This window comes from Toxorhynchites rutilus, chromosome 2 (assembly GCF_029784135.1).
Source record: "Toxorhynchites rutilus septentrionalis strain SRP chromosome 2, ASM2978413v1, whole genome shotgun sequence".
NCBI classification, from domain to species: Eukaryota; Metazoa; Arthropoda; class Insecta; order Diptera; family Culicidae; genus Toxorhynchites; species Toxorhynchites rutilus.
The window spans coordinates 144,994,671-145,012,504 of NC_073745.1; the positions used below are offsets into that span (position 1 = coordinate 144,994,671).

General features: G+C 38.5%; 1 protein-coding gene across 2 annotated transcripts in view; it reads right to left on the reverse strand.

The window, feature by feature from the left end:
• Window positions 1–529: 529 nt before the first annotated feature.
• Window positions 530–17,834, reverse strand: part of LOC129765981 (uncharacterized) — a 202,960-nt gene continuing 185,655 nt past the window's right edge. For both annotated transcript variants that reach the window (XM_055766442.1, XM_055766441.1), the window contains 2 exons: window positions 1,514–1,693; window positions 530–1,457 (listed from right to left, as the gene is read on the reverse strand). In XM_055766442.1, the coding sequence (XP_055622417.1) occupies window positions 1,137–1,457; window positions 1,514–1,693 (501 nt within the window). In that variant the 3' untranslated portion in view covers window positions 530–1,136. The remainder of the gene's footprint in view (window positions 1,458–1,513; window positions 1,694–17,834) is intronic.

Genomic DNA, 17,834 nt, shown 5'->3' on the forward strand with positions numbered 1-17,834 from the left:
ACTAACAAAAATTAAATGTGCGCTTGCATATCTGGCAACTCAGTCTGGAAGTCCGTGAGGTAAAACGTCAACATCATGCATCCATATGAAATGTCACGATATTGATGCTCGAAAATCAAAAAATCCGGATTTCTGCGTCGTCAGCCATGTTCAGCTGTCATTATGCCCTCAAATGTCATCATATTGTCAATAAAGTTGACCGTGTAAGGTCCGCTTTAGGAAACAAGAACAGAACATAACTGACGAAAATGAGAAAATCCGGATTTCTGCATCAGTATCGAGCGTTGGCTGTGTCATTATCCTTTCAAATGTCATTATATATTGATCGTGAAGTTCCGCTTATCATATAGAGTACATGTTTTGTTCGGAAAAGTTCATTTTCATTGCCAACGGAACATGAAGCTTGAAATCGTCAAAGGGAATTAAAAGCTCTTCAATAGCACATACGTTTCTAAGGGAATTAAGTCTTGAACCTTTAACATCCTGGATTTCTTTTTTGTTCTCCCGATTACAGATATCGCTATACTTTCTTTGATTTATTTACGTATGGTACAAAAAAAAGGGAATAAATGATAAATTACAGCATGTACTGTTTTCTGAAGACAATAGCATGCGCAAATAGTAAATAACAAAAAAAATGTTCCAAAAATAATATACTATAGCGCAGTTATCAATTTCTTCTTTCTCTTCGACTTCATTTGATGATAATCCTTTGGTATTGTTAATACTAACTATATGTTAAACGTTACAGAATGGTTATATTACTCCCGATGCGAACGAAACTGCGTAATATTTCTTTAATTATGGTAGAGGACTAGGTGCGTGTGTTTTATTTACACAAAAAAAATAAATTGCATTCATTTGACATTGGGGAACAATGGTCCTTTTTGGGGTAAATGTTGGAAATTTGGTATTTTCTCCACATTCGGCTTTCAAATTCTTTTTAAGCTTTCACTCTCATGTGAGCTTTCCAGCGAAAGTGCAAATTGCATTTTGGCACTTTCTAGTTCGTGTTTTTTTCGCCAGGATGATTGCATACGTTAAATATTACAGTAATTATCACTAATAATTGCAGTGTTTCAAGAAATCCTTATTTTTAAATGGTAAAAATAACACTTCCACTGTATGTAGGCCGATCAATCTCTGGCAGAAGAACCAGACTGGGGGATCGGGGTTTCCAGCTTCCTGCGGTTGTTCCGCCGCCCGATCAGTATCGTCACGTCGCCGGTTTTGATTGATTTGAACACATTGATTGCCTCCTGGTGAGACAATCCCTGGAATGCCTTGCCGTTGACGGACAGTATCTCGTCACCCTCCTGAAGGGTTCCGTTCTCCGCTGCCTGACCATTGGGATAGATCGTCTTGACGTAGATTCCCATCGAACCCTTGGGGGAGTCCTTTCCACCAACGATCGAGAATCCGAGAGCCTTAGCGCCGTTTCCTTTGACGAAACGAGCCTGCAAGTGGAGAAGAAAGTTTATTGATAGCCGGACGAAGGAAAGAATACACTTACTTGTCGAATGGTGAAAGCATTTGGACCGTTACGAGGTAGCGTGCAGAATTTGCTTTCCTCGATTTCATCTTCATTAAGATCTTCGTTCTCTGCTGCCTCCGAATAGCCGCCATAGTGCTGTGGTATTTTGGAAAATGTGACTGCCGAAGGTTTTGTGTTTTCATTGGAAATATCCGCAATCTAAAAAAAATGAAAATAAGGAAGAGATAAGACACCTTAAATTAATGTGCCGCAGTATAAACACTACAATAAAACTATGAATTTGGCATTCAGTTATTGCGCCCCGTTTTGCATCGGTTAGCGGATTCCCGCGAAATGTTTTCACGCTCCGATTAACGGGCTGATATGCCCCTCCGAATCGAACCCTCCGCAATCAACGCATATCTGCCGCTTCCAAAACGAATTGGAGTGTGATATAAATGAGTAATCCTCATTGAGGTTTCGTTTGGATAGCAAAAACCCGTTGAAATTGAACATTCATAGGGAGAAAGCCGGACTTGTGAGGTGCCCACGTCGTCACAAAGACGACGAAACCGTTAAATCATTTTATTCTGATGGCTGTCTTTGTCTCCCGGTATTGGCACAACTGACCTATCCAACAATGGGCGGGGGATTTGAACATGATTGTAAACATTGGCATTGGTATGCCGTCCTCTCGGTCTAAGTCACGGTGGGAAGCTTTGCTCTATGTGCATCGGTGGAAAGTAGCAGCGATTGAGCCAGCTCCTATGTAATAACGCTGGACGCGTGTCATTAGATTTAACTTCAGAATGATTGTTAGCTTAGCCGAGCGATTAGCATAGCCATGAATGATAACTTTGAGTATCGTTGTTCAGTTATAGGATTGACGAGCATATCAGTTCTGGGTTTTGGTATGGTGAGTACCTACCATATAGAAATATAAAAAAACCGTAGAATCTCGATTGTTCGTGAGCGTACGATCCTCGGTGCGGATTCACTATCACCTCTTTTTAGTCCTTTATTTATTATTTGCAAATTTTGTTACCCTCGGTGAACATTCCACTCAATTATGCGGATGATCGGGGTTCAACTGAACTATTATACCGTTCTGAATCATATTTCGGACACTTTGTTCTAATATCATGAAATGCTTAATGCACTGATGATATAACTATCCAATTAATACAACCATTGCTTCTTTAGAGTTATCCCTTGGTTTCACTATCATTTCATATGAAAACGACATTTGAAATTATAACATAATCGGCAAAAATATGACAACACCACTCATTATCGTTTGTGTTTGACGTTTGCTTTGCGTGAGCACGAAGAATTTACCCGTTCATCAATACCGTTCTGAATCATATATCGGACGCTTAAGGCATATGATGCAGAAAACAGGTCTAAACTTTATGCACAGGTATTTTTTTGGTACCTATTTGATTGAAAACATAAAAAAAATCGAATAAAATGCGAATAAAAATCAAACTTCGGACACTAAATCAAATTTCGGATAGATTGAATTCAAATTTCGGACATTTTATTTTGTAATTTTTTGAAATTTACGAAAATTACATTACACTTGATTATATTTTATGGTCAACTGCGAAACACTTACCAAGCAATTACAGTAAACTGTTAACGATTATGAGAACAGATGAAAACGGGAGATGCGCTATGGAATGTAATAAAGGACTAGAAATATAGCTCCCGTAGGCACATTGAGACATGGCGCTACTTCCGATTGTCCTAAATGAACAGTTTTTTTGACGTAGAACTACGTCTTTCATTAAGGGTGCCAAATCAGAAAACAGGTCACGTTTTTATGAAATAAAGTTAACATTAATAACTATTTTTGCCGCGAACGGATTTTGGCGATTTACATACCAAATGAATTGGAAATTCCCTAAGATTTGTTTGATATGCTATACATTACAATACCATGGTGTATAAATGGTTAAAATTCATGAAAACTATAAGCGTTTCCATTTTGCCATACATTTGTTCTGTCCATTTGTGTGCTTTCCCGAACAGAGCTATCAATAACGAGCAACTAATGGACGAGCAACAAGAGGAAATCGTAAGACTTGAAGGTTAGAGAAGAATGAATTAAAGAACTTTAGAGTATCACGTGTCTTAGTTTCGGATTGAGCTGTGGACGCGACCAAATTACTGACTCTAGCACTGCAACAATTGCATCAAACTGACGCCATTGCATTAAAGTTCTGAGCTACACAATTGTGTGGGGAATCATCAAGCTAGGCTTTCGTCAGCTCACCAAGGAAATAAATATTCTGGAATTTTGTCAGTAATTTGGTTTCGCATGACGGTAGCAAAACTCTGGCGATAAGGAAGGGAGATATCGGGAGGGAAATATTTGCGCTAGGGTATTAGTAATGAATCTCTGCTGAGGCAAATATCCAGCCTTTTTCCAAGCAGTTTTTTTTCCGTCATCATGAAGGCTTCGTTGATGCCTTTGACATTGTATCAATGCATTGACCCGACGCTATGGTAAAGCAGGTGTTAAGGCTGTCCACCAAAAAAATATTTGAGAATACCAGGTTATTCAATAAGTTATAATAAGTTATAGATTCATAGATTTTTTATGATTGATTATGTATTATATGGATTTATTGATATTTTGAGTATAAAGTGATAACTGTAAAGTTTTTCCAACATTGCAGAGCTGGTTTTTGTAATTCAAACATTCGAAATTGGTGGACCAGACCCGAGTCAGAACGATAGTTATAACTTTTTACGTAATAGATATTTTCAACGGTATTGTTTTGAAGACATAGAAGAGAATTTTAAAAAATTGATAAATTACACGAGAATGGGAAGGATAAGAAGATTAAACTTCAGAATCCCATATGGGAGTAGCTCAGATTATACTGATCGTGAGGTGGATAAATTCGGGTTTGTTCTAAGATATAGAAGATATTATAATTCATCAAAAATGTAGAAACGGTTCTTCAAAAATGATTCTAACCTTGACCTATACTAAATATTTCTCACAGAAACAGAGCTAACAGAGCTAAGTACAAGAGTATGCGAGATTTCGATTATTGAACATAATAGTCATGTTTTATCTCTAGAGTAATTTATAGAAAGAGAAAATAAAATTACATTCCCATATGTTCAACAACTACATGATTCGCGAGCAACCAAGTATTCCTATCTCATACACGGTATTAATTTTACCTACATAACGTTGAAACGTCCGGAATTATGCAACCGACATAACGTTCAAACGTCCGCCTTTATGCAACCAACATGTCTTTTATATACGGGAACGAACACTTTCACTTCACGGAGTTTATTTTTACACGCAACTGTCCGTGACAATTTTACGCGATTCTCTTGAAATTACGCGATTTTTTACGTGATTTTCTTGAAACCGCCGCTTCTTTGGGAAGAGATAGAGAAGAAAAGAAATTTTGCGAGAGCATGTGCGAGTGTGGTTGTGAATGGCGCGCGCGGTGATGGGGAATCTTTTTTGCGCGATTCTCTCGGAATTACACGATTTTCCTGGCGCGCGCGCATCAGCCGCATAGAAAAAGAATTCAGTGTGTAACCGTATATAGTAGACAGTTGACAGTTTCAATTGTTATGTCATCAGCGACCAAACTGCAAAAAAAATATTTTTTTGACGAAAGCCATTGGCCTAATTTTGATTATTGACGTTGAAGAATCCCCAATGTTTAAGAATTTGTTTTCGAACTTCAATTTTTCGGGAAATCACTATCGGCTAATTCGAACATAGGCTAAAACCTGCATTTTTTCTGTAGGATTTTCATGTGGTTTTTGTACTTTTTATGTACTTTTATCAGAGTTCTACTGTAGAAAAATTTACATATTATATTTTTATTAGGCTTTGCTATTGAAAACACTTTTCGCAACTATTTTCTTTCTTCATCTTCTGTAGGAGCATTGAAACAGTAAATGTTCCGAAGTTTCAGCTTCAAAATTACAGAAACGAAAGTTATCATCTGTCAGTTTTCCGATTTTTTTAAGGTGATACCTGCTCGAACAGTGTCCGGTCAATATACCGGTTAATCCGGTTACTCAAATTTGCCTTATTCAAGCTGAGTAGGTTGCGTGTTATTCTGTAACAAGGTATAATGAATAATTTGGAGCCCTTCAGTTGGCTTCAATCTTCGATATTTCCCAGGTTTTGAGCTTTGATTTCATGCATGATGTAGATCATCCACACAACGGCTCAGGACGGACGAATTCAGTTGAAGATTCTAATCTTGCTAAGAGATCGGCTTTTGCATTACCTTCTATACCGCAGTGACCAGGCACCCAGTATAGATTAACTTCGTTAGTAGCAGCTAGTAGTTTTAAGAATAGAATACATTCCCCAACTAGCTTTGACCGACATTTGTATGATTTTACTGCATTAATAGCTGCTTGGCTATCTGAGAAGATACAGATATTGACATACCTGTATTTTCTAGCCTAACAAATATTGTTAGAAAAGCTTGTATTTCTGTTTGAAAAACTGTAGGCCACTTTCGTTAATAACTTTGCAATACAAACATTTCCTGATGTGTTCGAAGATTAGTGTGTAGAAAGTAACCTCGTTTATCAAGCTATGTATTGAAACTGGCGCCAAATCTGTCTGCAAATCCGTGGTTATCGAAAGAGCAAGTCAATGAAAAAAATCGATCAATGTAAATAGCTCCTTTTCAAAAGTTACGCGAGATTTCTTTTTAATTATAGAGTTGTGAAATGCATTGCCAAATGCTCCCTCGGTATCAAGAAAAAGCTGTAAGTGAGATTTCTTTAGCATCAAAAGACTTCTCTATTCTTGAAATTAACGTGCGAAGCGCTGTTTCAGTTGATTTATTTGCTTGGTAGACAAATTGAAATTTCTAGCGTAACTTTTGCGACTTTTTTTTACACATCAACTCGAGAAAAACGAAGTTGAAGACCGGAACATTGTTCCGCGAATTGTTTCAATTGGAATCGATATTTATCACTACTTTTACCACTATCAATCAATGATAACTCTGAGAAACCAATCGTAACTGTTGTTATGTGATTTTAGTTTGAAATTGGAGCCTCCGAGCGAAAAATGTCGTTTTGACTAACCGCTTAGTACATTGGACAAATTACGTTGCACGATGAGAATTGGAAACAACTACTGAACAACAACCCAAATACTTGCACTTAATGCTAAAAGCAGATCATTATTGAAATCATCATACAAAAATGAAGTTAAAACTTGTTTCTATTTTCAAACTGCAGCTATTTTGTATAAAAAACATATTTTGGATTGTCCGAGGTTCATATCATAGCGGCGTCTTAACTAATTAGGAATTAATTGGATTATTCAGCATAGGACAACCAGAACGACTGAAATTGGGTACGCTATGGCATTTTTGCCTGTTCCATTTCACACGCTTGTTACTTTTTTAATTTTAATAAATTTTTTTCGTTCATATAATTTTGAATTCCGCAACAGTCCAAAAAACGTCCAAAAATCAAACATCCACACTAGGATAAGGCCGAGAACATAGTAAAGGTGATGCGATGGTTGCCAGATGATTTTCATAAATGGTCGGGGTTCTGCCAAAAACGAACCAAGCTCCCTTTTTTTACAAAATTGAGTTACTTACACCACTGGATGCAGAAAATAATAATCTATCAACTGTAAAATGACCATGTCATTCTGACATTTGACAACAGCTCCAAAACAAAAATACTGTGTAGCAGACTGTAAAAAAACGAAATTGCATTCAACCAAAGCGAACCATGAACCCACAATATGGCATCGGACGATACTGATCGTTTTCTCCAAGAAGGCAAATCCGAATCGAATATTTTTTTTTGTTTCGGACAGCTCCTAGAATCAGATGTCGTCGGGATCTGGTAAGTAAGACAGTCAAAGGTAAAGTGACCAGATGGTCAGAGGTCTAACGCGGGACACAAAAAAACAAAACGTTATGTATATACGTTATGTGAACATAAACCATAATTTAGCGAGTCTAAACTGATCAGTATTATTTCTTTCTGAGTATCGGCACTCAGTTATGATTTTTCGGTGGTTTAGATTTTGTTTACGCCCGAAAATCACTCGCTCAACCAGATCATTTACGCCTGGCAAGCACGATTCAAATTCTACAATTTTTTTCAAATTACCGAATGGAATGCTCGAAAATTCTAATTCATTTTTCATCGATTTTAATGTTAACGTGTACGTAAAAATGATTCAAGGATGTTGATTCGCAGCAGCAGCACTGTCAAGCAACACCCAAAAGAAGTAGCTTGAGGTGCTGGTAAAACACTTCTTTTAGGCGAAAGAAGTTAAACACTTCTTTTCGTACTCATAATGAAAGAGATGTACTTGATGCTAGAATTCAACGAATGGTAGGGGACCGGGTACTTTACGTTCCCCAGGAAAGCGATGACGTCGAATATATCATTCATATGTAGAACGAAGTGCTTGCCGGAGTTGGGAAGGTGATGTGGTCTTTATGCCGAACCTGGGATCAGCTCATTATGCCAAAACACTCACTGGAGGATGGATCGGTTGGAGATAAACATTGTCGCGAAGACCACCATCCTTCCCAACATTCCCCAGCTTCGCCCGATAGAAAACTTTTGGGCGAATGGCCAAAATAGAGAGACAGACGACCACCAAAGCCACGAAAAGGTAAAATAACAGGCCGATATACATCTTTCATCTGCCATGGTTCAGGTTCCGGCCCAGCGGCCCAGCGCTTCATATACGGTACTTCATCAAACAACTCTGCCTCTTCCTGTCGAGTATACACTAGTTCTTCCGGCTTATTTAAAACGTTAAGCCCTGACCGAGCTAGGGGACCAAAGATGAACTTTTCGTCTGACTCACGTTGGTCCCTGCGAATCAATAGAGGACTTTTATAAAAATCATTTTCTAATTTTGTTGCTGTCGCTTCCGATTGACACTCTCTAAACAAAAAGCCCAATGTCGGTGCGATGAAACCGGCTCAACGTATTAATCTTTGGATGCATTATAAGCGCTCTTGAACAGTCTGCCAAATAAAAGTTTTTTTTGAGGTTCATCCATTTAAGAAAATCAACATGATCAAATTGTGATATTGAAATATATTGATATCGCGGGACATTTTCGTTTCTTTTGCCAAATGCGGGACGTTTCGCGGGACGGAATCTTACGCGGGACATTTCGTTGAAATGCGAGACTGTCCCGCGTAACGTCTGACGTCTGGTCAGTTTAGTCAAAGGGCTGTCATGAAGTGTAGAAGCGTGTTAAGAGGCTGGTCTGGTTTTAAAAATTGCGTTCAACCACAACGAACCAAGTGTAATGCATTCTGAAAGCAATTTATTTTCATTTATTAAGATACTATTTTGTCAAAAGCAGCAAAAGTGAGTCAATATATATACATTCATGAAGCTAGTCCAGAGCCGTTACAAAATACTAATGTGTTGTGTAATGATATTATATTAATAGTTAGCATGTATTTGGTTCGCTCTGGCTGCAAAGAGAACGAAATTTTGCGTGGCTAGTAGCAACGAAATTTATTTTTTTGACGTAGGACTACGTCTAACCGGAAGATACAGCGGGTGAAATGGAAATCTAGGCACTGAACAAGTAGGAAAAAATGCAAGATTTGGAACGCTTATAACTCGAGCATTTCTCAATAGATCGCAAAGGTTTTTGCATCAATTGATAGGAAATATATCTACGCATCTATCATAACGAATAACATTTCATTTTTCTTGAGATAAATAATTGAATAATTGTGAAATATCAAGCATTGTCAAAATGCACTATGTGCCCATTTTTGATTGGTCCATTTTGTGCTCCTCAAATCGTACCGACCAAAACGGGCAACCAGAGCAGCAGCGAAATAGAATGAAGCACGATTAGAAAGGAAAAAGTAAAAAATTAACGAAACATTGGTCGCAGTCTCACACATGCGTAATTCTCGAGCCAGCCAGTCAGCTTAAAAATCCCTGCTTCGCTGCCGTAACGATCAGTGTCATTCTTTGTGTGGACACCGACTGGACAACATCGTTGCTGGACGAGCTGGACGGCGAGGGATCGAGTGCCTTTCTCAAGGCAAGAGGGCGGAGGTGGTAGCGCTGGAGTAGAATAGAGTAGAGTTTCCAAAGGGCCTTTCTCAAGGCTAGAGACGAATGAACTGCAAAAGTTTAAAGTCTCTATAATTCAAGACCTTCCTTCCGTAACGATCATTCTCATTCAAACCGTACACCACATCGGTTCGCATCACAACACATCAACAAACCAACCCAAGCAGCCATGTCTGGACATGGTAAAGGAGGAAAAGTGAAGGGAAAGGCAAAATCCCGCTCGAACCGTGTTGATCTGGAGTTCCCCGCAAGGGTAGCTAGGCCGAGCGCGTTAGTACCAGTGCACCAGTCCACCTAGCCGGCGTTATATAGTTTCGGCCGTCGAAGTGATCGAGTTAGCAAAGCTGCTCGTGACGATAAGAAAACCCGCATTCGGAACAGAACACATTCGGTTCGGTGGACATCAAGACAACAGGCAGTTGCAGCGAGTGGCGAGTGGCAAACGCAATCGCAAAACGGCATCAGGTAGAAGAAGAAAAAAGTTTGTTCTTTATACAAACTGCTTTGGTGGCAAATCCAGAACAAGGCGGCATCGAGGGCGTTCGAAATGGTTTTTTTCAAAACCACGAGTACTAAGTTTTCTAAATTGGAACCATTCCATAAAACAAGGCGCTTTTCAGGGCCATTAAACCTTCCAAAAAAGAGTTTAGGAAATACAGTTCAATGCTTTCTAAAACATTATCCAAAATAATAATAAAACACAAATTGATTTTTTCATAATTTGTTTGCCAGGATCTGATGAGTATGTGAATTTGGCAGTTGTTCTGAGCTTATTGATAGTTGGGGACTTTCCTGATTATTCAATTTTCACCAATTCTTAAATTGTTTCCAGATTGAGAGTACAGTAATTTACAATTAGTTCGAAATATAGCTAATTGGACGGACATGTAATGCGACTTTTTTAGTTGGACATTTTTGTAAACATAGAGATCCAAATTATGACCCCACATTGAAAGTCGACACTGTACCACTGTCATCGCAAATGTTCAATTACAGGTTAAAATCGCCTCCAATGCGATACTGAGTGGCGCTTCGGCACGTCGCATTGAATGTAATTTACTGTACAACATGTCACAAAGCTGGATGGGAAGAAATTTTCCAACTGTGAAAGCTGTGGCGAGTAGCAACAAATCGCTAAACAGGGAGGTTTAGCCGAACAAGATGGGGATATCGAGTGATAACAAAACAATAAACTCTTTAGATTGAAGATAATTTTGTGATCCTGAAAAGGACCCTTTTTAGCCTGTATGTGAATCCAACGAGCGAACAAATCGTAATGAATGTATTTTTTTGCCATCGCTGCCTTTTAACGGTCATTCGTTCGTCTCGTTGGACTCGCCCCTTTGGCTGAGTCTGCCGATTTGTCTCTATCCTGTGAGTGTGTACCGCTAAAGTATAAAACACGCGGACCCCAAAAAAATATCTTATTTTCTTTCAAACCGTAAACCCGTGTGGTTGTACGGCATCGGCATCGTGGACGTAACAAAGAAGGACAAGTTAAGGGAAAGGCAAAGTCTCACTCGAACCGTGCAGGTCTCCAGTTCCCTGTTGATCGCATTCACTGATTGCTCCGCAAGGGTAACTAGGCCGAACGGATTGGTGCCGGAGCACCAGTATACCTAACAGCGATTATAGAGTCTCGGCCGTCGGAGTGCTCGAGTTGGCTTGCAAAGCTGCTCACGAAAATCAGAAAACCCGCATCAAGAACAGAGCAGCTTCGGTTCGGCGCTCATCAAGGCAACAATTAGTTTCAGTGAGTGGCAAAGTGTTTCTCCGGCACGTCGCATTAAATGTAATTTACTGAACGACATGTCACAAGCTGGATGGGAAGAAATTTTCCAACTGTGAAAGCTGTGGCGAGTGGCAAACGCAATAGCTAAACAGGAAGGTTTAACCGAACAAGATGGGAATATCGAGTGATAACAAAAACACAACACCAAAGGTTCTTCTCATAACCATCAACATATTCATAAAGAGTAAACAGTAAACTAATCCATTTTTCAGGTAGATTTTCAGGTTCACGTAGGAGAAGAAAATAAAACAACATATTTAAAATATATATTTAACAGAAGCTGTCCCCTTTGTATAGTACTACGTCACTCCGGTTATGTCCCCGACATTACCCACCCGTCTTTTTTCATTTTCATAAAGGTTCTGTATCAGAAATTGACGAAGATGTGTGCTTACAACATGAAAGGGAGTATTATGTTTGACATCCTGTTAGTAAAACGTGAGCGATAAAATGATAGATTTGATCAGAGTCAATTAGTGGGAGCCCAAACTTCAAAATGAAAAATCTCAAAATAATGTTTTTGGCAGAACCCCGACCAAATATTTTCACAATCGACCTCATCGAACGAAAATAAAGATTGAGTTCTTAAATTATTGTTTTCGTCTTATTCAATGAATTTTATAACTTCATTCTAATTTACATAATGCATATAATGGAAACGTTACGTTAAGGGCTTTCCATTTACCATGATCACAGATGAAAACGATCTCACAATTCAACTGTTTACAAAATAAAGACATGTTATCATAGTTGGCATCCCTGCGGTGGACCATTTACTTGTGATAACGGACTGGACTGTTTACTGTTAAAATGGAGGTCGAATCGGATAGACTAATTTCTCTGGTTTTCACAAGAAAGGCGTTGTGCGACAAAACTTCGAGGCAGTACCGAAACAGGTTGCTTGTTGACAAGCTTTGGCAACAAGTTACAACCGAGTTGGGAGTAAACACAACAAGTAAGTGTACATCAACAATAATTTATCGTGTATTAATATATGTCTTTAATTTACAGTGGATGCTGTGAAAAAAAGTGGAAAAACCTACGAGATGGGTTCGGAAAAGAACTGGGGAAGATCCCGGAAGGGAGATCTGGGGATCGAGCCCCATTAAACTTCGAGACATACACCACTTGGCCCCACTTCGGGTCGATGTTGTTTCTCCGAGATCAAATGAAACCCCGGAAATCTGGCGGCAATCTTTCAGCCAGGGGAAACGAGGATAATTCAGAAGAATATCTACAGAGAAGTATCGCAGGAGAGTCCGAGGAATTAAACGAAAATAATTATCTGGATGTATTCGATGTAGATTATTTGGAGGAACCTCCATTCATTTCCTCCTCTCCTCAAACAAATTTACATACTTCAAACAGATCTGCAAAGCGTAGTGCCCATCAGCAGCTGATCGAAAATGAGGCCAAAAAATTGAAGTTACTCGAACAAAAGGCGAATAAGTCCACCACTGATGACGACGATGAAGATGTAGCTTTTTTTAAAAGTTTGCTCCCACCTGTGCGCAAATTAATGCCGGAAGAAAAGTTGAAGCTTCGCATGGAAGTGCAAAGCCTCGTTCATAACTATGTTTACAACAAAAACAGATTGCTAAGTAGTCCGAATGCAAGCAACGATTCATGAGAATAATTTGTTCAGCGGAGTGCAATATTTTTAGAATAAAATCATGACGAACCATTTTTATCTTTAAAATACATGAGCCCAAAACTTCGCTTTGCTTTCGTTTCAATAAAAACTTTTATTAATAATAATATTTTCATTTGTCTAGCAGTTTCTTCCAACAATGCATAACATTATGACATTATGGAGTATGCTTATCGCCTTAACAATTTCGTCTGCAAATTTCAGCTTTGTTTCAATGGATTTCCAAATGATCGTCCACTTAGCGGACAATATTACAAACGCGGATTCAATACATTTTATTACCTTCGAAAATCGCGCATTAAAGTATTCCTTGTCCGATTCAAGTTGGGCACGTGGATATGGGCGAAGCAATTTTCGCATGAAAGGATATACTTCGTCTCCAATGAGGTACATATAGAGGTGGAGCAGTAGGCGAAGTGTATCTGTATTGGCAAGCAAAATACCGTGTCGTAATTATTTGCATTCAATATGGAATATATATGGTAAAAACAAAACAATGTTGAAAGTACTCACGGTTGCATGACAGTTTGAGCCAAAATTCTCATGAAATCATTCAACTGGTTGTTTTTTAACAGAAGACAATTATATCGTGGCTTATTTCGATTATTCGTGTGGTAAAAAGGTCCAGAGAGCAGTCGTATGCTTAGTTCTCGAAAGCAGTAACATTTTCGGTGAATTTTGATTAATTGGCGATTATCATCTCACAACATACACACCGACACTGAGAGCCTTCGGAACATCAACGGTAAAATAATGAAACTTTGTTTGTTTCTATGAACGTGGGGGAGTGAAAACGGCACATGGAAATATCACTTTTATCCGTCTTTTTGGACGTGATTTCACAAATATTCACTCCACACTATCACATTAGCCTCATATTCAGCAGGAGCTCTACAAACATTTATGTTTTTAATTGATAAATTTCTTCCTGAAAATAGCATTTTTACATGGATGCGGTAGGCAATCAAAGATAAACACAACGACTGACGTCACTATTTGTGAAATAGTTATGGCAGCGTATGCTATGTCGCTCGAAACTCGACCATTTTCATTACCTTTTTTCCAGGACATTGCTTCGTCTCCAACAAAAACATAAGGCATATCCGAATCAAAGGTTACTTTGATCTGGTAATGGAGTATAAGAGGGAATATTCAACTTTCCGCTCTGAAATTTCTCGTACTGCAAGCTAAGCACTGTTTTCCGTCAATAGATCCAACACAGTTCGGGAAGTTTCATTTTCTCCAATATTCATCAGCTACATGATGAAACGTTTGTTCATTTGGAATTGACATGTAGATGGGTTGAAGAACTCTCCACAAAACCTGCAAATGTAGATCGCCCCATGCGAAGAGAAAAACCAAGTGTATAAAAAGATGATCTGGTTGCGAGAAACCTGTTAAACATACATTTTATTATATTTTGTATGAGGTATTTAAAAAAAGAAATATTCAATTATTTACCGTAGGGTGACAACTAGTCGTTCACAAGGATAAATCAGTTCTTCGTTGAAATTTGACTAGTTTTTTTCAGCTTGTCCTCCACCAAACTCAACAGAATATCAAATGTTTCAATTCTTAACCTTGTGTAGGATCGAAACTTGTCCGGATATTCTCTCAGCTCCCGATAAAGTCGATGAAATTCTCCATCTCTCCTTCTATTATCATTGTTTTTGAAATAATATATTGCCTGGGGGTGCAAAATACTCACCAGGCGAATCCATATCGAGCAAAATAAATGGCCGAATACCTAGTGAAATATTTTGATTCTCACTAACACTCATTGACATTCAATTCTAACGGTTCAAATATCAAGACGAAATGAAGATGCTATAACAAACGGATTTCATAGCCTGCTGACGTTGATGTTTATTCCACTCGTTTTCATTAATAGTATTGTTTCATCTTTCCCGATTCTCGCTACTTATCAGACTACCATCGTATAGTAACCGATGTAACCAGAGATGCCAACCTTCCTGATTTTTCAGGATTTCCCAGACTTTTTAGCACGCTCCCTGATATCCTGACGAACACTCAATTTATCCCGATTTTTCTGAAATGATCCTGATTTTTCCTGATTTTTGTACTTTTTACATTATTCGTGATAAATATACTGGTTTTCATGTCAAAGTTTTCTGTCATGATAGTTCTCCGGTTCGCACTTGTACCCTTAGAAAAATCCTCGGTCGAAAACTACTAAATACATTTGGTAATGCAAAATTAGTAGAATGTACAAATTTTTTGTACATATTGTCAACAAACCCGCATCCCTACCAGAGATTAGTATATTTTACTCGATAACATTAGTAAGCTTGGATATTGTCATATCTGAAAATTGGTGAGAAAAGCGCGTATTAACCATTTTCATTGTTCCCATAAGGCAATACGGAGGTATAATAAGGATATAATTCTGATACGTGCATTTTCGGCGAGAAAATGTAGCCGATATTGGGCTTCCGAATCATGGTTCTGCTTGACATATGTGTTTATTAATACGGTCGAAAATGACTATAGATTGGTAGTATTTACCAAAAAATTCGTTATATTTACTAATTATTTCTCTCAGTGTATATATCTTACATTAGGTTAAATTCTCTAGACGCAAAGCTGTACTTAACTTTTTTTTATCTCTACCCTTAATTGTTTTGTGGCTTTCCAAAACAGTGCTAGAAATTTCTATGAAACCAGATTGTCTGATGAATTTATGAAATTACAACGAGACAACGAGTTTGAGGAACAACATTGCTTTATTGAGTATAATGTGTATGTAGATGTATCTCCAGAGTTATTAGTGTAGGAATACATTGCAAAGTGTAAAATTGTCAATATAAGAAGATTTTATATGTTATATATTCGTCTGATTCAAAGTAGAATCAACTTTAATGATGGGACTATGGTAAATATATCTAAAACCGTACTAAATATCATAAAAATTAGGTAAAAATCAACAAGTCTTCCACTGCTGATATGCCTTCCTCATTTGTTGAGTGAAGATTCATTCCAAATCATGGATGATGAATTCAGTGAAAATTTGAATATTGATTTCTCTGCAATTGCAATTGAGGATAGAATATTTAAGCTGTGTGAAAGATGGCGAAAGATTGTGAAACAGAACTATGGATATGAAATTAAATTATAATGCTTTGATTGAACATTATGTTTTTGTTTTCCCAAAAATCGAAATTAACTTTTCGAACAACCCATTATGAGCTATCCTGATTTATCCTGATTTTTATTTTCAGTCTTCCTGATTTTTTAGAATTATGGTTGGCAACCCTGGATGTAACCGATTAAAAGTGCTGTGGTTAATTCCATGGGTGGACTGAAAATACCGCCGATATCAAAACGCGTTCCTCATTTTTTTATAGCAATTCTGATGATTAAAACTTCTCTCTTTTGGGTGGTTCTTGAAATGCGCCCCATCCCGGTATATAATTATAACATTTCCTGCTGTATTTCATAGCGGTGAAACACATGTCATCCAATTCGCGACCCATAACTAAATAGTGTGATTGACACCATTCACTCCAGCCAAATAATGTTCTTTGTATTGCCGAAGGAAAAAGAACAAACTCCGATGATGGACTGCAAAACGAGGGCGTACAATCCAAGCCCCAATTTATCGCACTCTGTTATTCTTGGGCACTAGCGCTCTGTACGGCTGGGGAAACCACCCGGGTTTGCTATTTATGTCTGACATCGTGGGAAGCACATAAATAATAGAAAGAAAAAAAATCCTTTGATAGCGCCGAAATATACTCTTCGTGTGCAGCTCTATAATTGTTGCCCTCTTAGGGAAGCTGTGCCAAGTTTTTAAAACAGACATCAGCGATGGCGGCAGCAAACCACCAAACGCCAAACATGTCGAATCGGTAAGTTCTGCGGCTAGCTGTGAGTGAATTAGTTCAGTACTTTCTTATGCGAGAGTGATTTGCCTCCTTCTTCAGGAGGTGAACAATCCCCGACCCGATGCTCAACGCACGGTGGCAACTGACAGACAGGTGATTGAACTTCCGCTGAATCATGTCTTCTTGTAATTACACGCACGCACGCACGCTGTTGATATCTGCTGGCGCTTCCGTTTCATTCGCACTCAGATGTAACTCATCAGCTGATATCCTACCATCGAACATAATATGAAGACGATGGCGACGCAATGACTAATAGGTGAAGAAATAGTGCACTCTGTGGCAAACCCGGTGCACAGTAAATAAACAGAACAAAGCATGCATTCAACAACAACAAAAAAACATAAAACATAAACGGGTGTCGGCTCCTGCTGCCGTCATCGCTTACTACGTTTACTACTACGGTTGAGAGGCGTGCGCGAGCGTTTTTTGTCCATGACCTCATCATGTTTACGCGGCGGCATTCGGACCGGCTTCTGGCTTCGCGTGGTTAACAGACGCCATACGGTTCGGAAGCAATGTGTTTGTCTTTCCATTCCTTGACAAGGGCGTAGTCTAGAGATGGGCGAGCGCTCACGAGCCGCTCATTTCAGCCGGTTCGTCAGAAAGAGAGTACCATCCACGGTGCTTTAAAAATGAACCGCAGCTCTCAAATGAACGGCTCTTAAATGAACCGCGGTTCAAATAGAGCCACGGCTCATAAAAGAACCGTGGGTCTTTTGACCTAGGACTATCTCTTTGATTCCTATATAGGGGGTCACTCTACGAAAAATGTTCATTAAGAGTTTTCAAACGCATATTACTCAAAATCGTTTTTGCGACATACCATTAGACAGGAAATTTATCCAGCATTTTTGTTTTGTTTAAAACATGAACAGTGAATATAATTAAAAAAAGTTAACTATTCGA